Below are 24,604 nucleotides of genomic sequence, written 5' to 3'. Positions count from 1 at the left end.
AAGCAGCAGAAGCTTAATTTCCCAAATAGCACTTGCTCTGGGAGCAGAAGTCTTAGAGTGATACAAAATCTCCCTCCAGCCCAAACCATCTCAGACCTGGCTGTGTGTGGGACCTATGGGATGGTGAAAGAACGACCCAAACTCAGGTAGAGCCTTATATGCAGCAGGTAACAAGTGACAGGACAAGAGGAAATGGCCTCAGGTTGCACCAGTGGAGGTCTAGGTTGGGCATCAGGAAAATATTTTTCTGTGAAAGGGTTGTCAAGGCCTATAAGAGGCTTCTCAGGGCAATGGTGGAGTCCTCATTCCTGGAGGGATCGAAAAGTTGTGTAGCTGCACTGAGGTATGTGGTTTAGGGGTGAACGTGGCAGTGCCGGGTTATTGGTTGGACTTGATGGATCTTAAGGCTCTTTTCCAACCAAAACAATTCTAGAATTTTATGTGATCTTCCCTGCACCCTCATCATCTTGACCATCACTGTGTCTAAGACAAGCAGCATGGTTTGCTTGGAGGGCAAATCCCTCATTCTCCATCACCCTACCAGACTGTGTCATGGGGTGTTAGGCATCTTCTGCTGTAGCTGTGGCTTATCCCCATCGAAAAACCTTTACATGCCAGAAAAAGGCAGCATCAAAGAGCTGTAGATTGCCAGCCCAGCCCACAGGGAACAGGGAGATGAAAGCCTGGCAGCGTTGTCGGAGCCCTGTAGCTCTTTTGATGCTGATTGTGGAGTCTCTTATATATGGGTGATGTCTTACACTAGTAATAACGCAGAAACCTTTTGTTTTCTCCCCAGCACTGGAAGACACAAGACAGCGAGGAGTATGAAGCTGAGGGTAAGAGCAAATGGCAGTGCCTTTGTGTTCTGCTTCTCTTTCTTTTCAACTTTGAAGATGGATCAGAGACGTGCTATAAGATGGTCCCAAGCCTTCTGGGGGGTCCCAGCCTGGTGTGGTCAAGAGGAAGATTGACGTGGGACAAGCCAGCTGTGAGCTGGGAATGAAAGCTAAAGCAGGGCTTTAGCCCTGGGGCACAGTCTTGTGCCTTATCCTCTGCCTCCTTCTCCCTCTTGCTTGGTAGAGAAGCATCCTTATTGCTGGTGTTCTCAGTCTCCCAGGTTCCAGCACTCCCAGAGCAGCAGCTTTGGGGGCCCCAGTCCAGGGTGTTCATGTCCCAGTCCTCACCCCTGCCCTGAGGCTGCTGGCTGTAGTGGAGCCTGGTAGGCACTAGATGTCAGCACGGACCACTCATGAAATGTTTCCTAATTGTCCTGGAAGGGTGACCCCCAGAGTGACCACTGGCCTTTGGCACTAATCTGCAGCATGCAGAGTTCAAAGTCCTTGGTGTACAAATATCAGACTCCAGCTGGCCCGCAGATAGCAGCTCAGGATGGTGTTTGCTCCTCACTAAAGTGCCTTATTGATGGGACTCTTGCATGTTGCATCTTTCCATTGCTTCAACATCTCTTCCAGAGTTTAGTGGCTCTCTAAACACTGTTCTATCTAAAGGGACCAAATTTATTCTCCCAAACCTGCTTTCCCAGCCCCACAATGAGGTAGTGGGTGGAAGAAGGTGTTTTTGTGGCTGAGCAAGCTCTGGCTGGTTTGTGTCTAGTGGCTCTGAGTGTTTCCAGCTGATTGAGACTGCACGCCAAGCTTTGCTGGAAGTAGAGGAGTTGTGTTCAGCTGAAGGCTATTGGTTTTTTTCTTCCCCTGAAGAGCTCTTTAGAAGTACCTAGATCAAAACATACACTACAGCTTACAAGCAAGAGCTTAGGCAGCTCTGCTTGGGAGGTGACATTTATGGAGACAGGCAACCACTGAAGTTCTTGACCCAGTCAAGGTATATTTGGATATGGAACTCGTTCGGTCATAGATTCACAGAACTGCTTGAGTGGAAGGGACTTTAAAAATCATCTAGTTCCAGCCCCTTGCCATGGGCAGGGACACCTCCCTCTAGACCAGGTTGTTCAAAGCCTCATCCATCCTGGTCTTAAACACTTCCAGGGATGAGACATTCACAACTTCTCTGGGCAGCCCATTCCACCCTCACAGTAAAGAGCTTCTTCCCAATGTCTAGTTTAAATCTACCCTGCTCCAATTTAAAGTCACTGCCCCTTGTAGTCCTCTGCCTTGATCCCATAACTGCCCAGAAGATGGGTCCCTTTCTTATCCATTCTAGCAGTGAAATCAGCAGGGTTGCTATTCCCCTGGCCCCCAGCCCATGTTGGTTATTGTATTTAGAAGGGAAAAATTGTTTATGCTGAGAGTGGCAAGATAGTGGCCCAGGTTGCCCAAAGAAGTTGTAGTTGTAGCTGCCCCATCCCTGAAACCATTCCAGGTCAGGTTGTTTGGGGCTCTGAGCAATCTTCTCTAGTTGCAGATCTCCCTGCTGAGTGCAGAGGGGTTGGACTAGATGACCTTGCAAAAGTCACTTCCAACCCAAACCGATCTGTGATTCTATGCTGAGCAGCAAGTCCTTTGTGATGTGCACCCTAGGTCTTCTGCTGATTGTTTGTGTGCAGTAGAGGGGCCAAGCACTTTCCTCCTTTTCCAGGGCAGCTGCGCTTCTGGAACCCAGATGACCTGAATGCCTCCCCTGGAACATCACTGCCCACGCCAGACTGGATAGAGGAGAAATTGCAGGAGGTCTGTGAGCACCTTGGCATCACCAGGGATGGTCACCTGAACCGGAAAAAGCTTGTTTCCATTTGTGAGCAGTATGGGCTCCAAACGGCAGCCGGGGAGGTGAGTGGCTACGTATGGGCCCACCTACACCAGCACGTACACCTGGGCTTTGGCATGGCCCTCACGAAGTACGTCCTGTGGGTGACCAGGTTGCTACTTGGAAGGTGGTTTTCAGCTCCAACTTGTGGCTTTCCAGCACGTTTGTTGGTGTCACAACATCAGGCGTGGGAGGCTGCTCTAGGAGAAGGCAGCTGGCACGGTAGCGTGCATGGCTTCTCATGCAGTCACAGAGGCAAGTGGAATGTAAAAACACATCCTGGATTCCAACCATGTCTCCTTAATCCCCAAAATCTTCTAGCTAAGACAGTAAATATGAGTTAAAATATTCACAGGTGATTGATTTGACTTTGAGGAGACCCATGGGCAATTTATGTCCCGCAGGAAGAGTCCAAAGAAAATGATTTATTGAGGGCGGGGGGGAAAAAGTCTTTTGTCAATTTAGGATTTAGTTTTATTAAAGAATTGGCTGTTGGTTTTTTTTTTTTCCACCTTAAAATAACATGGCTTGTAATAATTTCTTTCAGGAAACCTGTTTCTGAGCAGGTTTCCTTTGCAGCAAAATGTTCTCAGGATATTAAAGCAGAAAAAAATGGGAAAATAAATAAATAAACTGTAGACAAAGAAAGGGTGAGGGCTTCATCTCAGCATCTCTGCTTCTAATAAGGTTGATCTTGCTTTTCAGAGACCAGACTGCCCTGAAGCAGAAACCAGATTTATTATAATCTTAAAGTATCTTCTATGTTTGGTTTTGGGGTTTTTTTTTGCATGGTCACTTCCCAAACTGCTGGGATTTTGGATTCCCTCTCAGTACCTTGAACTGAATCCCTGAGGTCACCCTGTCTCGAGCAGGATGAAACAATGGGGTTTTCATGCTCCTCCAAAATGACCAGGAGGTTTTACAAACAGGATTTTCATATTGTATGTGGCTCTGCATTTCCTATATGGAGAAGAGGCAACAGGCACAAACTTGAACACAGGAAGTTCTATCCAGACATGAGGAGGAACTTTATTATTTTGGACCATTGAACCAGGCTCCCCAGGTGGGTTGGGGGAGTCTCCTTCTCTGGAGAGATTCCAAATCCACCTGAACATTGTGATCCTGGGCAACCTGCTGGGGGTGACCCTGATTTAGCAGGGGGATTGGACTAGATGATCTCCAGAGGTCCCTTCCAACCCCTACCAGTCTGTGACTCTGTGAAGATTCTGTGTGGAGGTGCTAGGGTGGTCAGGCTGCTGCAGTGTGACAGTAAAACTCTTGGTTTACTCTCGTCTTTCTGTGGAGCCTTGGGAGCAGGATGTTTTCTACTGTGCCAAATTGTTAACACAGTATTTTATGGTTTGGGTTTTTTTTTTTTTCAATAAGGACATGTGATTGCTATTCTCTGCCACTTGCAGGTGATTGAAGAGGTGCTCCATAACCTGGAGCAAGATGGCACCATGAGCATAGAGGACTTCTTCTATGGCTTGTTTAAAAATGGCAAGTCATTGACATCATCAGCATCTACTCCATACAGACAGCTGAAACGACACCTCTCCATGCAGGTGAGAAACTGAGCTGGATCCTGGGCTAATAGCGGGAGAAAAAGTCCTGACCAAAGCCCTCACAGCCTGTCCTCCTCTCTTCTTCCCCATTGAAGGGTCTGGAGAACAGGTCTTGTGAGGAGCAGCTGAGGAAACTGGGGTTGTTCAGTCTGGAGAGAAGGAGGCTGAGAGGAGACCTCATTGCTCTCTACAACTCTCTGGGTGGAGGTTAGAGCCAGGTGGAGGTTGGTCTCTTCTCCCAAGCCACAAGTGATAGGATGAGAGGAAATGGCCTCAAGTTGCACCAGAGGAAGGTTTAGGTTGGATATTAGAAGAAAGGGTTCTTCACTGAAAGGGTTCTTAAGCAGCAGAACAGGCTGCCCAGGGAGGTGGTTGAATCCCCATCCCTGGAAGTGTTTAGAAGATGTAGAGGTGGAGTTCTGAGGGACGTGGTTTAGCACCAGATTTGGCAGAGTTGCATAATGGTCAAACTCTATCTTAAAGGTTGTTTTTTTCAAGGGAGATGGCTCCCCTTTCAAGTGGCATGCCTTGTAGATCATAGAATCATAGAAGTTTTGGTTGGGAGGGACCTTAAACGTCTAGTTTCCACCCTCTGCCATGGGCATGGACAGACTAGATGAGGCTGCTCAAAGTCCCATCCAACCTGGCTTTGAACACTTCCAGCATTTCCTTGGTCAATTTGTTCCAGTGTCTCACTACCCTCATGGTAGAGAATTTTTTCCTTGCATCTAATCTAAATCTCCCCTCTTTCAGTTTAAAACCATCACCCCATGTTCTGTCACTACCCTCCCTGATAGAGAGTTCATCCTCAGCTTCCCTGTAGACTCCTTTTAAGTACTGGAAGGACTTGTGAGCTTGGTTGGACTATGGTTGAACTTGATCTCTAAGATCTCTTCCAACCTCAACAGTTTGTCCCTTGAGGTGTTCAAGAAATGTGTGGATATGACACTTTGGGACATGGCTTAATGGCCATGATGGTTTTGGGTTGATGGTTGGACTTGATGATCTTGGAGGTCTTTTCCAACCCAAACAATTCCATGATTCTATGACAGTGGAGTCTACAACCTGCCAAGTAGGAGAGACATCTCTCAGAGCAGAACCAGCAGCCAGGGAAGGGAAGATGGCAGATGCCCTATGCTGAAATCAGCATGGCCATGAGACTAGCCATGTGTAGCTGGGTACCCAGGGGTGCACTGCTGGGAACCATGTGCCAAAGGATGCTGCTACCCTACTGCCAGGTTGGTGCTGGTACCACAAGACCACCAAACCTGCTCCCTGTCCTAACCCTGCACTACCATTCAGCAGATGATCATCATGTGTAACACATGGCAAAAAGGAAACAGAAGCAAGGTCAGAGCACTTCCAAGGCACAGTTGGCCATCTCTCAGCTACCCCAGGCTTGAGAGCCATCACCTGTATGAAGAGAAACAAGCTCAGGTGGCAGCTGGGGCTGGAGATGTGCAGATGTAACCACCACAGGCTTTCAGGTTGCATTTCTAGGTGCAAGTGGCAGCAAGGGCCAGAAATGTACAGCTTTAATCAGCACAATCTGTCTTAGTCTGGAAGCTGAGGGCTACAGCAAAAGCACCTGTGCACATGTTCCCTTCAGCCTTTTAAGGGGAGGTAAGACTAAAACCCAAAAATGGACAGTGGAGAACACTTACAGAGCATTGAGAACAGCTCTGGAACTGTTCCTCTTCAGATTTATCCTAGGCCCAAGGCACTTGGTCATGCAGCAGTGCCATGAGGTCAACCACAGTGCTCCTGATGAGTATTTGCTTGGCAGTGAGGAAAAGCAGCTCTTAATCCTTAATCTCCAGAGCACTGTTAGTGAAATTACATTTCTAAGCCTTTCTTGTGACGAGGTGGCTCTGCCTGTGCCCTGTCCCACCCTCTCCCTTCTCTCGGCAGTCGTTCGATGAAAGCGGGAGACGAACCACCACCCCCTCGGCCATGCCCAGCACTGTCGGCTTCTGCCTCTTCTCCAGCTTGGATGATGGGATGGGCTACAGCTGCGTGGAGGGTGTCCTTGACTGTTGGCACCAGGAGGGCATAGAGAACAGCCAAGAGATCCTGAAGGTAACTGAAAACTCCATCTCACCTTTTTTCACAGAATTCCAGCATGGTGGGGGTTAGAAGGGAGCTCTGGAGATCACCCAGACCAACCCCCCTGCTAAAGCAGGGTCACCCACAGTAGGTTGTCCAGGATCACAATGTCCAGGTGGGTTTGGAATCTCTCCAGGAGGGGAGACTCCACAACCTTTCTGGGCAGCCTACTCCAGGGCTCCAGCACTCTCACAGCAAACAAGTTTCTCCTCGAGTTCAAGTGGAACCTTCTGTGTTCTAGTTTGTGCCTATTATGCCTTGTCCTGTCCTTGGCCACCACTGCAAAGAGCCCAGCCCCATCCTTCTGACTCTCATTATTTTTTTTACCCCAGGATGGGATGTGGGTGGGTGGTGAGACACTGGAACAGGTTGCCCAGGGAGGTCACGGATGCCCTCTCCCTGGCGGTGTTCAAAGCCAGGTTGGATGAGGCTTTGAGCAACCTGGTCTAGTGGGAGATGTCCCTGCCCATGGCAGGGGCATTGGAACTAGATGATCCTTAAGGTCCTTTCCAACCCACACTATTCTATGATTATGTTTTTGTTCCCTTTAACATTCCCAGTTCTAGTGGCAAGAGGTTTGGGAACTTTCCAATCATTTCCTTTTTGAATGCCTGGTGTATCCCAGAGAAGCTAGAAATTAGTGATAAAAATGTCCTGTGACTTCTAGCTTGGGTGGAAGAGGTCACCTATATTTGTGGAAAGCAATTTAATTCCTTTTAGCTCCCTAAATAGCTGCACCTACAAACCCTTTAGCATGAGATGACCTGAATTCTTACTTCTGCTGAGGTGTGGAGTGCAGCACTTGAAACCCTGCCCAGGAATTAGTGTTTTATTATGTGGAGTGAAAGGATAACAGGGGTTGCAAATCAGATACCTGAAGTAAAACCCCATCTCTGTTAATCTAGTTAGAAGTCGTGGGCAGGAGAAGGTAATCCCACATGTGTGTTCAGAGACCATTGGTGGGTTCACAGAATTGCCTAGATTGGAAAAGACCTCCAAGATCATTGAGTCCAATCATTAGCCAAACACTGACAACTCCTTGACTAAACCACATGCCTTAGCACCATGTCTACATGACTCTTAAATACCTCCAGGGATGGGGACTTCACCGCCTCCCTGGGCAAGCCATTCCAATGCTTGATAACCCTTTCAGTGAAGAAATTCTTTCTCATATCCTTCCTCAGCCTCCCTTGGCACAACTCAAGGCCATTTCCTCTTGTTTCCAGCATGGATGGTGGCAGATTTCTCCTGGTATTTAACATCCATATGGATATTGAACATCCAGGCTGGAATAAAGTGCCATTGCTCAGGGTTTAAAACCCACTTCTATCCTCTTCTTGATAACTTGGGACTGTTTCACAGAATGATGGGAGTTGGGAGGGACCTCTGAACATCATCCTGTCCAACTCCCCTGCTAAAGCAGGGGCACCCACAGCGACTTGCTGAGATCACAATGTCCAGGAAGATTTGGAATCTCTCCAGAGAAGGAGACTTCTCAGTCTCACTGGGAAGCCTGCTCCAAGGCTCTAGCACCCTCACAGCAAACAAGTTTCTCCTCCCATTCAGATGGAACCTCCTGGGTTCTAGTTTGAGCCCATTGACAGTGCAGGATCACCTAGATCAGGTTGCACAGGACAACATCGATGTGGACTTCAAATGACTCCAGAGACAGAGATTCCACCACCTCTCTTGGGCAGCCTCTTTCCACCAGATGTGGATGATGCACCTTTGCCTTTTGCTGGTTGCTTTCCTCTGGTAACTTGTTTTATTATTGGTGTCACCAGAGTGATTTCTCCAATGTTTCAGCCCCACCACTAGCCCTGTGTTTCCATCTCACTTTATGCTCCTGCAGAGTTAGGTTGAAGGAAATTCCAAGGACTTCATAATTCAAAGAGGTGAGATCACATCATCGTAGAACTGTTTGGGTTGGAAAAGATCTCTGAGATCATGGAGTCCATCCATCAACCTAACACCACCATGGCCATTAAACCAAGTCCCAAAGTGCCATGTCCACGTGTTTTCTGAACACCTCCAGGGTCGGTGATTCCACCATGTCTTTGGGCACCCTACTCCCAATTCCTTGCTATCAAAAATCTCCTCTAAGGCTGCTTCTGTATGGTCTGCATTAGTTTAACATCTTCAACCATGTCTCTGCAGCATTTGAGGCTGTAAAAAGACCAATGCAGTTAATTCCTCTAGAGAGTGAGACTTTTAATCAAGCGTGGGATTAATTTCTTGTTGGTCTTGCAGCCCAACCAGGACACTCTCCTTCTCCACAGCTGGTAGCAGCTCTTTAACACAGGAAGGTGGTGGAGATGTCTGGTTTACTGCCCCAAAGGCATTTCTGTGTGACAGATTAATCAGCAAGCAAAGATCTTTCCTGAGCCTCCTCATTTTATCCTGTCACTTCGCCTACTAAATGTCTCCAGGCTCCTCACAGGGCCGGGAAGCTCGTTCTGCTCTAACGATGTGGTGGTTTTTGCAGGCTTTGGATTTCAGCTTGGATGGGAAGGTGAACTTGACAGAGCTGACGCTGGCACTAGAAAATGAGCTCTTAATAACCAAGAATGGAGTCCACCAGGCAGCCCTGGCGAGCTTCAAAACGGAGATAAAACACTTGCTGTAAGTCAATGATGATTCAGAGCACTTCTTTCAGGGGCATCAGTATTGTGCTGCTGTTTCTAGACCAGGTTCTTTGGGCAGAAGCTTCCAAGTGTCTTGTTTTGCAGGGGTTAAGCACTCAAACCCAAGTACAGCAGAAAAATGTACTTCCAATAATCAAAGCAGGAGGCTGTTCCCAGCCCTGTTCTGCCATCTGGAGATGGTCACTGTGCTCTGCAGAAGGCATTGATAGCCAAGGACTGCAAAACTTACAATCAAAATCCTTTAGGCTGGAAAAGACCTTTAAGGTCATCGAGCCTAATCATTAACCCAGCACTGCTAAGTCCATCATTAAACCATGTCCCTCAGCAGCACATCTACATGGCTTTTTCAAATCCTGCCAGGGGTGCTGTTTCTACCACTGCCCTGGGCAGCTTCTTCCAGGGCTTGACAGCCCTTTTGGTGAAGAAGAAGTTTTTCCTAATGTCCAACCTAAACCTTCCCTGCTGCAACTTGAAGCTATTTTCTTTCATTCTATCACTTGCTACTTGGAAAAAGACACCAACCCCCACCTTGCTCCAACCTCCTTTCAGGTAGTTGTAGAGAGCAAGAAGGTCTCCCCTGAGGCTGGTACAAGTTGATGAGCATTGCCTTTAATCCCAACTGACTTCTTGCATTAGCGTTACACGTGCTTTGCCATGTGATGGAGGTGTGGGTGAGGGACAAAACTAACAAGTCCCTAACCTTTTTCATTTGAAAGTCAACTCAGATTGACTTCACGCTGGCCTCATTATGCAGGATTCCCTGTTGAGAGTGTAGGAGGTAGGAAACATCTTGTACACCAATACATATCTCATTACATTCCAGTCATCCATTCAAATGCTCTCTCAAGTGGAGAGTCTTCAAAACTGGACACTTAAAGGATTCAGCTGGCCAGGGTGCTGGGCCATCTTGTCTGGAACATGCTTTTGCCACCAAAGGTTGCACTTAGATGATCCTTGTAGGAGATCTTACAAACTTGTGATCAAAGGCAGACTGGATGAAGTAGTAAAGGTAATAAAATGACAAAGTAGTAGTAAAGGGGACAGAAAGTGGCTGGGCAAAATGGCACAGTGCTGCAATTCAACAGGGCTGGACCCGAGGGGCTGAAGTGCTGAGGTCTTGGGACCTATGGGGATATCAAGGCACGTCTGAAGCAAGTTAGAATCATAGACCCTTAGAACTCTAGAATGATTTGGATTGGAAGAGACCTTAATGATCATCTAGTTCCAATCCCACTGCCACAGGGAAGGACAATTTCCAGTAGTTCAAAGCCCTTTTTGACCTGACCTTCTGATACTTCTTGTGGGCTCTTTCAAGATCACTGTTCATATCTAATAACTAAATGTCTTCCTGGAGCCTTTTCTTCTCCAGGCTGAACAGCCCCAACTCCCTCAGCCTGTCCCCATAGGGGCAGTGCTGCAGCCCTCTGATCACCTGCTCCAGCAGTCCAGAGATGTGGAGGCCCCATCCCTGTAGACGTTCAAGGTCAAATCTGATGGGGTCTTGATCTAGTTAGAGATGTCCCTGCTAACTGCAGGGGGGAGGGTCAGACAAGGTGGCCTTTGAGAGTCCCTTCCAACCCAATGCATTCTATGATTGTACTCTGTGATGAGCCTCTTGCAAGTACATTCTTTGGGGAGATGGGAAAGGTGAGCTAATCCAGGCTGGATGTGTTTACTCTAGAGAGAGGGTTGACCAAGTGGCCAGAGAGAAGGAGAAGCTACGTTCAGACTTGGAAAAAGCTGAGAAGCTGAAGTCCTTGATGGCTTCTGAAGTGGATGACCACCATGCTGCGATTGAGCGCCGGAATGAGTACAACCTCAGGTATGGTGTCCCAGTTCATCCCTCCCCTCCTCGTTGGCATCACTGCCATAGCATTGCAGGGACTTGGTCATGGAGGTAGTGGCTTTGCACCTACTGATGACCACCACATTGCTATTTGTCACCTGCTGCTGCTTCTGAGCTTTTCTTACCTCCTGATGCCTTTGTAGGAAGCTGGATGAGGAGTACAAGGAACGGATTGCAGCTCTGAAGAATGAGCTCCGGAGAGAGCGGGAGCAAATCCTGCAGCAGGCTAACAAACAGCGGCTGGAACTGGAGCAGGAGATAGAAAAGCTGAAAACTGATGAGAACTACATGAGGGACCGCCTGGCCCTTTCCCTGAAGGTAACAGGGACTGAAATGCAGCTGGTGGGTTCCCCTGGGACATTGTTGCCTCCTGGAAGTAGAGAGCAAGCCCTTGTTGAGAGGATGTGATACAGTGAGTGTGGAGTTAGCTGAAAGGGTTTCTGACAGCAATATAGAGGTAGATGAGTGAGATTGGGGCTTTGGGTCATCTTGATAGGTTACTCTTTGGAGAAGCGTGTGGTTTAATGGTCATGGTGGTGTTAGGTCAACAGTTGGACTCAATCTTAGAGGTCTTTTCCAATGGAAATGCTTCTGTGATCCTGTGTTTAAAGGATGAGGGTCAAGAGGATGCGGCCAGCCTCTTTTCAGTGGAGGCCAGTGACAGGACAAAGGGCATTAGGCACAAACTGGAACCCAGGATGTTCTGTCTGAACAGGAGGAAATTTTGCTGTGAAGGTCCTGGAGATGGCTGCCCAGAGAGCTGGAGTGGTGTTCCCTGGAGAGATTCCTAACCCATTTAGACATTGTGATGCTGGGCAATCTGTTCTGGGTGACCCTGATTTAGGGGAGGGGGTTTGGACTGGATGATCTCTAGAGGTCCCTTCCAACTCCCATCATTCTGTGATTTTTAACTTGGATTCATAAGTTCAAATTCATCCAGTTCAAATCTCTGCTGCCATCAAGTGCAGAGTGTGTGTGTGTACAGCTATCAGATGGGCTGTCAGCCTTGCTGGTTGGTTGGGTGTCCAGCCAGGAGGCAGTACATCTTGACAGCCACCTTCTCTGGAGAGATTCCAAACCCAAATGGACATTGCAATCCTGGGCAACCTGCTCTGGGTGACCCAGCTTTAGCAAAGGAGTTAGACTAAATGATCTCCAGAGGTCCCTTCCAACCCCTACCAGTGTGTGACCAAACAGATTCACATCCTTTTCCTAGATTATTTTTTATGTTTTTAGAAAGTTAAAGCACAAGTTCTCTTTTTGTCTGACCCAATGCCTTACCATAACATTAAACTTTCGCCAAGCCTCCCAAAACCCCAAAAAATAGTAATGGTGTTGTCTTAAGAACAACATCAAAAGTGCTGATGTTCAGAGAGAGCTAATACACCCCTGCAGATGGCCATGCAAACAGCTTTTGAAGGGGCTGGGTGTCCTGTGAACATGAGCCAACTGTAAAACACAGCTTCTGAAACAACCACCTGAAAGGCAAAAGGAGCACAGGGATTGTGAGCTGGCCATGGATTCACAATTCCTATCTTCTCTTGAAGCACGAAGAGCATTGTGCTTCTGTGGTCATGCTTTGACTCAACTGGCAGATGATTTGTTTTTCTAATGACTTACCATGTACTAATGTTTTTCCATCTCCAAATGCTGAGGCAGTGGTGGGGGTTTTCATCTGTTCCAGGAAAACAGCCGCCTGGAAAACGAGCTACTGGAAACGGGGGAGAAGCTGGCTGAGTATGAAACTTTGGCAAGCAAACTGCAGAGGAACTTGGAGAATGTCCTGGCTGAGAAGGTAATTCCTTCTCTTTCCAGCATGTGTCCAGAATTAAACTGATTTTCAGTTGCTACACTCAAGCTGCCAATTTAACTAATAACTAGAAGCTTTTGAGATCCTTGTCCAGATGTAACCAAGTGGTTGACATGGACCACCTGACTGACCTGTAGCTAAGGAAGTTAAAAATACTCCATCTTAGTTGTATACTGATTAAGAGTAGGGATCCTGAGTATGAAGCAATCATCCCACATCTCTGCAGGGGTATTTTTCCCCAGCACATAGTTTTGGATAGACCAAATGTGCAGGTCCTTCCTAGGAAAGATGATACATAGGCGAGGTGTTAGATGGCATCTCTGCTGAGCTTAGGTGAAAACTGAGGTCACCTTGGTTGTATTACAATAAACTCATCAGAATATCAGCTTCTGCAGCAGCAGTTCATCTGAGTGTGCATCTGTATGCAAAGGCTCAGATGGCCTCATCTGCTGAGGGGCAGCATGTCAAGAGAGGGAATTCTGCCCCTCTCTTCCACTCTGAAATCCTACCGGCAGTGCTGGGAGTCCTCAGCACAGGAGAGACATGGACCTGTTGGAACAGGGACAGAGGAGACCACAAGGAAGGGCTGGAACCTGTCTTCTGTGGCCAAGCTGAGAGAGTTGTTCAGCCTGAGAAAGAGAAGGCTCCGGGGAGAAATTCTTGTGGCCTTTGGGTGCTTAAAGGGGCTGACCAGAAAGCTGGGGACAGACTTTAGACAGGGCCTGTTGTGACAGGACACAGGGTGATGGTTGGAACTAAAAGAGGGAGATTCAGATGGGAGAGAAGGAAGACATTTTTCACACCGAGGGTGGTGAGACACTGGCCCAGGTTGCTCAGAGAGGTGGTAGATGCCCCATTCCTGGAAACATTCCAGGTCAGGTTGCTTGGGGCTCTGAGCAACCTGCTCTAGTTGCAGATGTCCTTGCTGACCTTTAAATGTCCCTTCTAACTCAAACCAGTCTGTGGTTCTATGATACACTGGGACTCTCCCCCAGCAAGCTGGAGTTATTTGTCTGAGATATATGCATGCTAAGGTAGCAGGCTGTGGTCTGCAGTCAAAGTCAGTGTAAGAACTCTGGTGAGTTAGCAGCTGGCATTTGTCTTCTTCCAGCAGAATTTCTGTATTTGACGTTAAAAAGACAGAGGGGTGAGGGCCCAAGCTGCAGGACCGGGATGAGCAGGACCATTGGGTGGAAGAGTAACTGGATCCCATTGATGTTGTTTCAGTTTGGTGACCTGGATCCCAGCAGTGCAGAGTTTTTCCTGCAGGAGGAGAGGCTGGCACAGATGAGAAGCGAGTACGAGCAGCAGTGCAGAGTAAGTGGAGCCCAGGGGCTGGAGACCCAGCGCCCATCTGTCCACGTTCACTGAGAACATCCTTACTGCAAACAGAAGCCCACAGCAGCAATATAATGCTGCTGGGTTGGGGCCTTTTCCTTTATAATGTCTTTTTTAATGTTAATTTAAGCTCCTGAAGGGTGGAAAGCTCTTGCTGCAGAGGGAGTTGGCCAAGAGAAGAAATGAAGGTGCCCCAGGGGTGGGCTGGGATGGAGTCTATGGAGCCTCCTTGGTTTCCCAGCTATATATCAAGCTCATCTCCCTGTCCATTTGTTAGCATTTAGTTTATTTCTGAAAAAAACTCTGTCTTCATTTGAATTCTGTGTTAAATTCTGATTTGAAATGCAGGAACCAACAGCATAAATAAGCTGTGTCTGCGTTTTGCTGGTTTCCAGAGCAGTAGTATTTTCTTAAGCTTTACATTTCCAGTTTTCTTTTGTTGTCGTCTTCCTCAGTCTTGTATGGCTGAACTTTCTTTAAGGTGGGTCTGCAGGTTGTCTGTGTACAAATCTATCAGCTGATACCTATTGTGGTTACCAGCACTTGGCTTATGATAGCTTTCATTCAGTAGTGAGCTACCTTGGCAAAAGGCTGTTGGAGCAGGTCCAGACGAGGCCACAATGATCTGAGGGTGGGATGCCTCTGCTGTAAGGGGAGGCTTTGGAGAGTTGGAGTTGTTCAGCCTGGAGAACTGAAGGCTCCAGGGAGACCTCATGGCCTTTCAGTACTTACAGGGGCTTCTAAGAAAGATGGAAACAGACTTTTTAGCAGGGTCTTCTGTGACATGATAAGGGGTGATGGGGTTAAACTAAAAGAAGGAGATTTAGTCTACATTTAAGGAAGAAGATTTTGATGTTGGAGGTGGTGAGATACTACCCCAGGTTGCCCAGAGAGGTGGGAGGTGCCCCATTCCTGGAACCATTCCAGGTCAGGTTGTTTGGGGCTCTGAGCAACCTGCTCTAGTTGCAGATGTCCCTGCTGACTGCAGGGGGTTGGACTAGATGACTTTGAAAGGTCCTTTGCAACCCAAACCATTCTTGATTCTAATCTGAAATAGCACAGTAGCTTTCATACAAAGTTGCTTATTAAAAGCAAAGATCTTCTAGAAATAGTTGCTGCATTGATACTTCTTGATATGAAGTTGCTTGCATATCCAATTTATTTTCTGGTTTTTGAATACCAACAGATATGATTCAGTACTCAAGGTTTACTTGCTGAACCATCAAAATCTGCACAATTGTGTGTTTACACATTGAGGGCCTCGTGTTCCTCACTAGATGGTGCTCAGTGAGCTGAGCATGCAGCGTTTGGCACAAACACATGGCACACTCCACTGGCAGGTGGGCAGAAGTAACAGATGGTGAATGCAGTAATGAGGCCATCTCTTTCCACATTTGATCTTTTGCTTCTCATCTGATTCTGCAATTAGATGAATAGGCTGCCCAGGGATGTGGTGGAGTCCCTATCCCTGGAGGGATTTCAAAGCTGTGTAGATGCAGTGGTGAGGAACATGGTTTAGTGATGATCTGGCAGTGTTGAGTTGGATTTGATGATCCCAAAGGTCTCTTCCAACCAAAACAATTCTGTGATTGTATGTGTTTGAGGAATTATTTATTGACTATTGCAAAATGTTCCTAAGCTGCTGTTTATTCCTTCTCCCTACAACCTTTTTTAATGGAAAGTCTTGGAGCGTGATGTACTTTAGAGGCTGAATATATACAGGGTGAAGAAGGTTCTGCTCTTCAAATTACTTGCACAGCTTTGAACCTGGAGAAGGGCTGATAAGAGGATAGCAAACTGTGGCTTGATGACAGGATTATTGTAATTGCCCCCTAGATGTCTCATCATGGGAGTGTGTGGATGTACTGATGCTTGGCTGCCTTGGTTGCTTTCACTGAAACTACTTTTTTCCCTCCCCTTTCAGGAGCTGCAAGACCAGATAGATGAGCTGCACTCAGAACTGGAGGAGTACCGTGCCCAAGGCAAAGTGCTGAGGCCTTCACTGAAAAATTCACTGTCAGAAGAGTTTGACATTGATGTGAAAAGCCATGGCAATAGTGGTATTGAGCCTGACCAAGGTAAAGCACATCTCCTACATGACCAGCTTCTGTGCTTTAGGTAGTTACCGTAGCATCTTGGAGGCAACTAGGGTAAAATCTTGCCCAAACCTTCACAGTGAGTGAAACTCAAACACCACTGGATGACCTCTAAGATCCCTTCCAACCCAAACTGTTCTGTGATTTTTGTAGTTTGACGTTGAATGGACTACAGCTGGTGGACTACATGGAAAAGTGGAATTTAATGTCTGTAGTTTCTTCTCTCTGTGTGTGATAGGAATTTGAGCACTGCACCCAGCTGCCTTAGTGTATTTAAACTGAAGAAATGATGTTGTTGAGGATGTATCTCTTTGGGCTTCAAGAACATGTGTATCATTACTGTTTTTAAAGGGCTTGGTTCAGAAGACTGCAACCCACTAAACATGAGCATTGAGGCAGAAATGGCAATTGAACAAATGAAGGAGCAGCATGACAGAGATCTACACCACCTCAAACAGGAGCTTGAAGACACGGTAAGCTATTTTAACTTAAAACAAGCCATCACAGCTTTTCCAGGTTCCTCATACAGGTACAGCTTTCAGGGAAACCTTATAGTAGCCTGCCAGTACCTGAAGGGGGCTACAGAAGAGCTGGACTTTTTACAAGGGCTTGTGGTGATAGGATGAGGGGGGAATGGGTTGAAGCTGGAAGAGGAGAGATTTAAATTGGATATTAGGAAGAAATTCTTTACAGGGAAGGTGATGAGAATACTGGAAGAGGTTTCCCAGGTAGGTTCTGGATGTCCTTCCCTGGAGGTGTTCAAGGTCAGGTTGGATGAGGCCTTGAGCAACCTGGTCTAGCAAGAGGTGTCCCTGCCAGTGACGGGGAGGTTGAAACTAGATGCCCTTGACAGACTCTTCCAACCCAAATTACTCTGGAAATCTATGAAAAATAAACCAATTCCATCTGTTCTCCTTTCTGTAGGTGGGCCATTATGAAAAGCAGCTAGATGAGACAAAAACACACTGTGAAAAGGAACAGGAGGACATGAGGAAGAAGTACACTGAGGAGATCCATGTCATGGAAGAGCAAATAACTGGCCTTAAAAATCAAATTGCAGAGCTGCAAGCAGAGGCAGCAGTGCTCAAAGAACAGCAAGAACAACTTGACTGTAAATACAATGATGAGAAAAACAAATTACAAATGCATTTTGATGAGGAAAAAGCCAATCTGCAAGAATTATTGAGGCAGGAGCATGAAGAAGATGTTAGAGCCAGGCTGGAGCAGGTAAACGAGAAGTTTAGTCAAGAACGGGAAGAATTGATCCAAAACAGTGTTTGGGCAGAAGAAAAAATGAGAGTTTTAGTGCAGACACTGCAGGAAGAGAAGGGAGAGCTGGAGCGTGGCTTTCACGAGCAGCTGAAAAGGATGGCAGAGGTGCATGCCCTGGAGAAGGAAGAGCTTCAGCAAGAGCTGCTGAGGAAGCACAAGCAGGACCTGGAGGAGGAAAGGTGAGTGTTACTGCTGGGATGGGTGTGACTTGGTGACCCAAACGAAGCTAAGTGCAGAACTGATTCCTGGCTCTGGATTCAGTGCTGTTACCTGTTTGATTCCAGAACACTGAGCTGCTACCCAGGGGTGTTGTTTTCTGACCTTTCTCAAGCAGATATTTATATTGATTTTTTTAACTCACCCAGAGGCAACCAGAGTGTTAAAGCATAACCAGCTGTCATTAACTTTGAGCTCTCTTCAGGATCCCTGTGCTGTACAAATCCCTGCTTTGTGTTTTCAAACAATTTGGGTTTTCAGAGTTCTCTGAAGTAGTGAAAAGGTGGCTGCTAAATGCTTTTGACTAGGATTGACTGTCAAAAGAAACTGAAACTGGGTGTATTAAGAGAGTGGCCAGCAGGTCAAGGGAGGGTCTCCTCCCCTTCTGTTCTGCCTTGGTGAGGCCACAGCTGAAGGACTGGATGCTATTCTGGCCTCCCCAGTTCAAGTTGGGGTTCACAGGGAGCTACTGTAGGCAGTGCAGCAAAGGCTACAAAGATACAGAGGGCCCTGGAACATCTCTGTGAGGAGGAAAGGCTGAGAACACTCTTGTCAGTGGTGCCCAGTGACAGGACAAGGGGTAACAGGCACAAACTGGAACCCAGGAGGTTCCACCTGAACATAAGGAAAAACTTTGCTGTGAGGGTGCTGGAGTCCTGGAGCAGGCTGCCCTAAGAGGCTGTAGAATCTCCTTCTCTGAAGAGATTCCAAACCCACCTGAACAACGTGATCCTTGGCAACCTGCTGTGAGTGACCCTACTGTAGCAGGGGGGTGGATTAGTTATCTCCAGAGGCCTCTTCCAACACCCACCATTCTTTTGATTTGTGTGAAACCATCCTGGGGTAGCAGGGAGAGACAGAGGTAAGAACATCTGCCCCCACAAATCAGATCAGGAGAACAGAAGGGCCATCTATAGGATATGAAACCTTGTCTGAGGATGTTTCATGAGTTATGTTTTTCCAAGGCAATTGAATCTTTATTTTAGAAGTTTCACCTAACTACCTGAAATTTAACTTGTGGCTCTCAGAAACACCTGTAAAATCATCTAAAACTCAGTGGGGGGGAAAAAAATTAATGTCATTTTCCAGCTTGTTTTATTCAACCTAAAAAGGCATTTGAATCTCTTTGAGCCAGCCCAGAATTTAGTAATATATTATGTTAACCATGTTTAGGAAAAAAATGGAAAGTGACTATAACAGAAGAACATCTCATGTAGAAACTCAGTTTTCTGTTGAGACACAAACACTTGTGAATAAGTACGAAGAAACGATCCAAAACCTGGAAGGACGCCACCAGCGAGAGCTGCACGAACTTGCTGAACAGCAGAGAGAAGAGAAATCTCAGTGGGAGTTTGAAAAAGATGAAATTGCTCAGGAGGTTGCTGAAGCCCATGAGCAGCTGAAGGAAAGGCTGGCAAATGAAAAGGCTGTTTCTTCTGCCCTGACCCAGGAGAAAGATCTCCTGGAGAAGAACTTCAAGGAAGAAGTGAACAAGCTTGTGTGCGAGAGAGCGCAGCTTCAGAAGGAGCTGCAAGACCTGAGGAATGCTGCTGAGAAGCAAGAGAAACAACTGAATGATAAAATAACACAACTCCAAAATGACCATGAGAAAGAGCTAAAGAACAAAGAGGAGCATCTCTCTGTGGTGGAGGAAAATGGGAAACTGGTTAGGCAAAAACTGGAAAGGCTTGATAGTGAATATAAGCAAGAGAAAGAAGATCTCAATTCCAAACTTCTGGCTTTGAAGAGCTTAAACAAAGACATTTGTGCAAGGGCAGAAACAGAAAAGGCAAAGATGAGCTTGGAGATCTCAAATCTCCAGGGGAAAATCCAGAAACTGCAGTGGGAGACCCATAGTTTTTCCATGCTACAAAATCATTATAGGGTCCTGGAAAGCGAGTATGCCAAAGCAAAGAGCAAAATTGCTTCTTTCTCCGGTGTGGTCCCTCTGGGAGATGACGCTGATGTCCTCCTAAATCTGCAGAAAGTGCACGAGCAAGCTGTGAAGGAAAATGTCAGGATGGCTGCTGAGATCATCAGGCTGCAGCACAGGTTGGCAGCTGTGGAGCGGGAGCCCATGCGACCTCACAGTCCTGGCTGCTCCGACTCCAGCTCAGAACCATCTCAGCTGCCAGATGACATAGATCCCATTTTTGAAGGGTTGCCCGGTGACTGCAGGGATGCTGACAAGCAAACAGAGTCCAATGTCCTTCTGCTTTTGGAGGCTGACACTACAGACCTGGAAGAAATGTCTGAGATGGAGTCAGATTTGGAGAAATCATGTGTTAAAGCAGGAGCAGGTGGAGATCCTGAGCAAACCCTTGAGAGAGTTCCCGGAGCAAAAATGCTGCATGAGGAGGATGTTAAACAGCAGAAGGTTCATCTGCTAAATCACAGAATAGCTCCTAAAAATAGAGAGTTTGTTCCTGATGCTTCCAGGCTGCAGGTTGAGCTTGAGGAGGCTGAAGAAGTGAGTGAAGCTTCTCTCCAGCTTGATCATGCTCCTGGGTCAGCAAATGGTGACCTGAAAAATGTAATCGCTCAGCTTTGGGAGAGGGTGGAAGAGTTAGAAGAAAGATCAATGGCACAGGCTAAACTTTTGTCACTACAAGAAGAACTTCAGGTGGAAAATGAGGATCTGAAATCTGAAATGATCAAGTTAGTTGAAAAAAATAAAGTGCTGGAAGACAACCTGCATAAGCTGAGAAGCCTTCATTGCAAACTAGGAAGTATGAAGCTCACAGAAGAAAATGCACAGCTCCTCCAAAAAGCTGAAGAATTGGAAGATGTGCAAGAACAAGATGCTGAAGGGAATGTAGATGCATACAGTGATGAGATAAGACCAAGATGCCAGCTTGGGAAGCTTGAAGAACGTGCCACCATGTTTACAGATGGCCAAGAAAGGCGTGCCCATAGCGACAGCACCACGAAAGAAAGGAGGGAGCTGCAAGAACCCAGCAGAAAGCTGAAGGAGAAAGCTGCTGCTCTGGTTAACCCAAACGAGGTACACTTCCACGGAGAGAGGGAGGAGAACAACACAGTGACCCACAGCTTGCAAAGCACATGCACTGAGCTGCAGCAAAAAGTGGACCTCCTGAGGTAATGTACACTTGCAAACCTTTGTGGGCAATGTGCTGGTCCCACAGTAATCCCACGTGCTGCTTAGACACTAACCTAGTGTGTCCCACTCATGGCTTGCTGCCCACCCTGCGGTTCCTGCATTAATCCCTGTAGTTTAACTCAGTAGCAATCAGCGTCTTGGACTCTAGCAGGCTGATTATTCATGGATAACGATGGTTGGAATGAATGTGTGTGACTTACTCCCCTCTTACCCATGACCTAACACCAATGGTAAACCAGGAGCAATCTGCCAGCTCTTCTGTCTGTGGATGCAGGCACCATCACAGTGTCTAGTTGATGGTACAGCAGAAAGTCGTCTATTTTTATCTCCAAAATACTATGGTAACGCTTCCAGAATGCTTTTAGCTTCTACTAATATCACTTCTTCATTCTGTTCACTCCCTTCTAGTTCTGAATGTTGCTTGGAATGCTCAAAGTGCTTCTATTTTTCTCAATATTTAAGTTAATATTAGAACATTAGGGTAACCTTCTATCCCAACAGGAGAACTTAGTGTTGGGAACCAATCAGATGTGTGATCTGATACATACCATGATCACACACAGAATAGAACAGGGTTTTCCTACCTGTTTTTAACTGCTGTATTTCAACCTGGAAGAGGGGCTGACACCCTATCAGGCTGTGCTGCCATTCAGTGGGACCTGGCCAGGCTGGAGAGTTGGGTGAAGGGCAACCTCTTGAAGTTCAACAAGGGCAAGTGTCAAGTCCTGCACCTGGGGAGGAATAAACCCTGCACCAGTACAGGTGTGTGGATGACCTGCTGGAAAGCAGCTCCATGGCGAAGAACCTGGGAGTGCTGGTGGACAAAATCACCCTGAGCCAGCAGTGTGCTCTGGAAACTAGGAAAGCCACTGGCCTCCTGGGGTGCCTGAAGAAGACTCTGGTCAGCAGGTCAAAGGAGGTTCTCCTGCCCCTCTGCTTTGTGAGGCCAAATCTGCAGTGCTGGGTCCAGTTCAAGAGATATAGGGAGCTACTGCAAACAGTCCAGCGGAGGCTACAACCATGCTGAGGGGACTGAAGCATCTTTGTAAGGAGGAAAAGCTGAGAGACCTGGGGTTGTTTAGCCTGGAAAAGAGCAGCTTGAGCAGGAATCTTCAGTGCTGATCAGGAGCTAAAGGGTGGAGGCAAGAGGATGGGGCCAGACTCTTTTCAGTTGTGCCCAATGACAGCACAAGGGCAGTGGGAACAAACTGAAACCCAGGAGGTTCCATCTGAACAAGAGGAGAAATTTCTTTGTGAGGGTGCTGGAGCCCTGGAACAGGCTGCCCAGAGAGGTTGTGGAGTCTCCTGCTCTGGAGACATTCCAAACCCACCTGGACATTTTGATCTCGGGCAAGCTGCTGTGGGTGACCCTGCTTTAGCAGAGGGTTGGACTGGATGATCTTCAGAGGTCCTTTCCAGCTCCCACCATACGGTGTTTCTGTGACTTCAGCAAGGATTGTTTTGGAGGCCATAAAGTGGCTACAAGTGGCTTAATTATTGTTCAGCACCAAATTCCTGTGGGAAATGGTTCTTGCAAGTATTACACCGTGGCAAAGATACTTCTTTATGGTTGCCTCAGGACAGGGAAGGCACTTTCCAGTGCTGCTGTTCCTATCATACTGGGCTCAAGAAACAAATGAGTCACTCCTCCAGCAGCCTGCATATTGGGGTGGTAAATTGTTTAAAGTTATGGTGTTTGTAACTTCAGGATTGACAGGTGGAGTACAATATCAGTGTGAAACCTTACTAGATATCTTAGATTTTAATCAACTTTAGCTGTACAAAAAGATGCACAAAAAGCCCCTTTGTCAGGGATCTGGGGAGTACCCTGATGATAAACTGTAAAATCCATATAATGTTCATATATAACAAAAGTCAGTCATAGCTTGGGTTTGGAATACTAGAAAACTTGAATTACTCACAGCTCAAGCTAGGAGTAATTTTTCTCACTGTGGTCCTAGACAGCAAACAAAACCAGTTTTCACAGGTCTCCTGTCTCTGCCACAGATGTGAAGCTGAGAAGCTCAGAGAAGAAAATGCCCTTCTGAAAAATGAAGTGACTTTACTAAATGAGGAAGGCAGTGCTTCCAGCCTGAAGCTGAGAGAGCTAAATGGATCCCGAGAGGAAATGCGGTGAGAATCCCATGGGGCTTGGACCACGTGCATGGCTTCAGGCTCACGCTGCGGTGCAGACGTGGTGGTTACATCCCTCCTCTTGAAGATCCTACATCTGTTAGATAGTCTACAAAACTTGATGTGGGTTTATTTCTGGGTCCTGTTGGAAATCCAGCTGTTTGACAGTCTGACAGTTCTGCGCTGTATTCAGAAGAGTCTTGCCAGCAGGTTGAGGAAGGTTCTTCTGCCCTCTACTCAGTGAAGCCACAGAGGACTGAGTGCAGTTCTGGCTCCTGAGTTCAAGAGAGACAGGGAACTACTGGAGTCAAGCAGAGGCTTCAAAGATGCAGAAGGGACTGGAAGCATCTCTGTGAGGAGAAAAGGCTGAGAGACCTGGGGCTGTTTAGCCTGGAGAAGGGCAGCCTGAGAGGGGATCTACTCAATGCTAATCAATAGCTGAAGGGTGGGAAGCAAGAGGATGGGGCCAGACTCTTTGAATTGGTACCCGGTGAAAGGAGAAGGGTCAAAGGGCACAAACGAACCCAGGAGGTTCCATCTGAGCATGAGGTAAAACTCTTCTCCTGTGTGGTAAATAGACTAGAATAGAATCATAGAATAATTTTGTTTAGAAAAGCCCTTTAAGATCATGGGCTCCAAATGTGACCTACCTCTACCAAGACTGGTGCTAAACCACTCCCCTCATCACCACATCTCTGCAGCTTTTAAATGTCTCCAGGGATGGGGATTCAACCACCTCCGTGGGCAGCCTCTTCCAGTGTTTTCAGTCAAGAAGCTCCTTCTAATACACCTGTCTACATGACTGGATATTAACAAGTGACCTTGAATGTTGATGAGGTTTGATTTTTTTTTTTCCTTAGGCAAAAGATAGAGGCTGTGAGAAAGGAGAAAGTGGCTGTACAGAAGATGGTCGACAACCTGAAAAAGCAGGTATGTGAACTGAGCCTATAACCATGTCTGTAGAAATTGTCACTGTTTAAAAGCTGCTCCTTAGATTGTCACACAGGCAGTGGAAAATGACCTTTATGTACAATTAAACCTTCTCATTAACTCACCGGGATGGATATGAAGCTTGTTTGACCTGATCAGAAGACAGCTACCATGCTGCTGTAATGATCTAGCTCACAGACTTGAGAGCACTTTCCATAGTCAGCCTGGGAAGTTTATTTAATAGAAATAGAAAGATAAAAATCTTTCTTTTGTTAGTCTTTGTGGGCAATGCTCGGCAGTGACCCATGGGAAACAGAGGTTATGTGACTCAGTCTCTACTTATTTCCCAGCTAGCTGAGTTGAGGGATGCTGCCAGCTGTGACCCTTTGCTTGTATTCATGAGCCTGTGACTCTTATGTTAAGGGTGGTTTGTTATGTTAGGCAAAGTAAAAGGTTTCAGTAGCTCTTAGATTCATGTCCCCCTTGTTATTGCTTGGTAAAGTTCTACTTGCTCAGAATAATCCAGCAGCTTACCAAAACAGACATCAGCAAAGGCAAGGAGAAACAGAGTGGTGTGTGCCAGATGACTGATACAATAACTGATATAATTGAAGCCAATTAACAGAAATTAAGTCTGTGAGGTTGACCATGCATGCAACAGGCCTTCAGGAGAATTCCAGCTCTGAAATTGTTGAGTTAACTTAAAATGAGCACATGGAACAAATTAAATGTTTCACGGAAATAAAGCAAGCAGTGCTACGGGGGTCATGACTGTTACACAGAGTGTGCTTGCCTGCTGTGT

The 24,604-nt window shown here is 46.8% G+C and overlaps 1 protein-coding gene across 2 annotated transcripts in view; it reads left to right on the top strand.

The window, feature by feature from the left end:
- NIN (ninein) overlaps positions 1 to 24,604 on the top strand; it is a 74,976-nt gene that overhangs the window by 24,777 nt on the left and 25,595 nt on the right. For both annotated transcript variants that reach the window (XM_054161642.1, XM_054161643.1), the window contains exons 4-18: positions 797 to 836; positions 2,557 to 2,747; positions 4,143 to 4,289; positions 6,201 to 6,368; positions 8,881 to 9,017; positions 10,722 to 10,862; positions 11,030 to 11,204; positions 12,571 to 12,681; positions 13,924 to 14,013; positions 15,959 to 16,112; positions 16,482 to 16,603; positions 17,055 to 17,581; positions 18,792 to 20,717; positions 22,747 to 22,872; positions 23,733 to 23,802. In XM_054161642.1, the coding sequence (XP_054017617.1) occupies positions 797 to 836; positions 2,557 to 2,747; positions 4,143 to 4,289; positions 6,201 to 6,368; positions 8,881 to 9,017; positions 10,722 to 10,862; positions 11,030 to 11,204; positions 12,571 to 12,681; positions 13,924 to 14,013; positions 15,959 to 16,112; positions 16,482 to 16,603; positions 17,055 to 17,581; positions 18,792 to 20,717; positions 22,747 to 22,872; positions 23,733 to 23,802 (4,125 nt within the window). The remainder of the gene's footprint in view (positions 1 to 796; positions 837 to 2,556; positions 2,748 to 4,142; positions 4,290 to 6,200; positions 6,369 to 8,880; positions 9,018 to 10,721; positions 10,863 to 11,029; positions 11,205 to 12,570; positions 12,682 to 13,923; positions 14,014 to 15,958; positions 16,113 to 16,481; positions 16,604 to 17,054; positions 17,582 to 18,791; positions 20,718 to 22,746; positions 22,873 to 23,732; positions 23,803 to 24,604) is intronic.

Source organism: Dryobates pubescens, chromosome 5 (assembly GCF_014839835.1).
Source record: "Dryobates pubescens isolate bDryPub1 chromosome 5, bDryPub1.pri, whole genome shotgun sequence".
Classification (NCBI taxonomy): domain Eukaryota; kingdom Metazoa; phylum Chordata; class Aves; order Piciformes; family Picidae; genus Dryobates; species Dryobates pubescens.
Note: the sequence above shows the minus strand (reverse complement) of the source record. Positions and strands in the feature narration are given on the sequence as shown.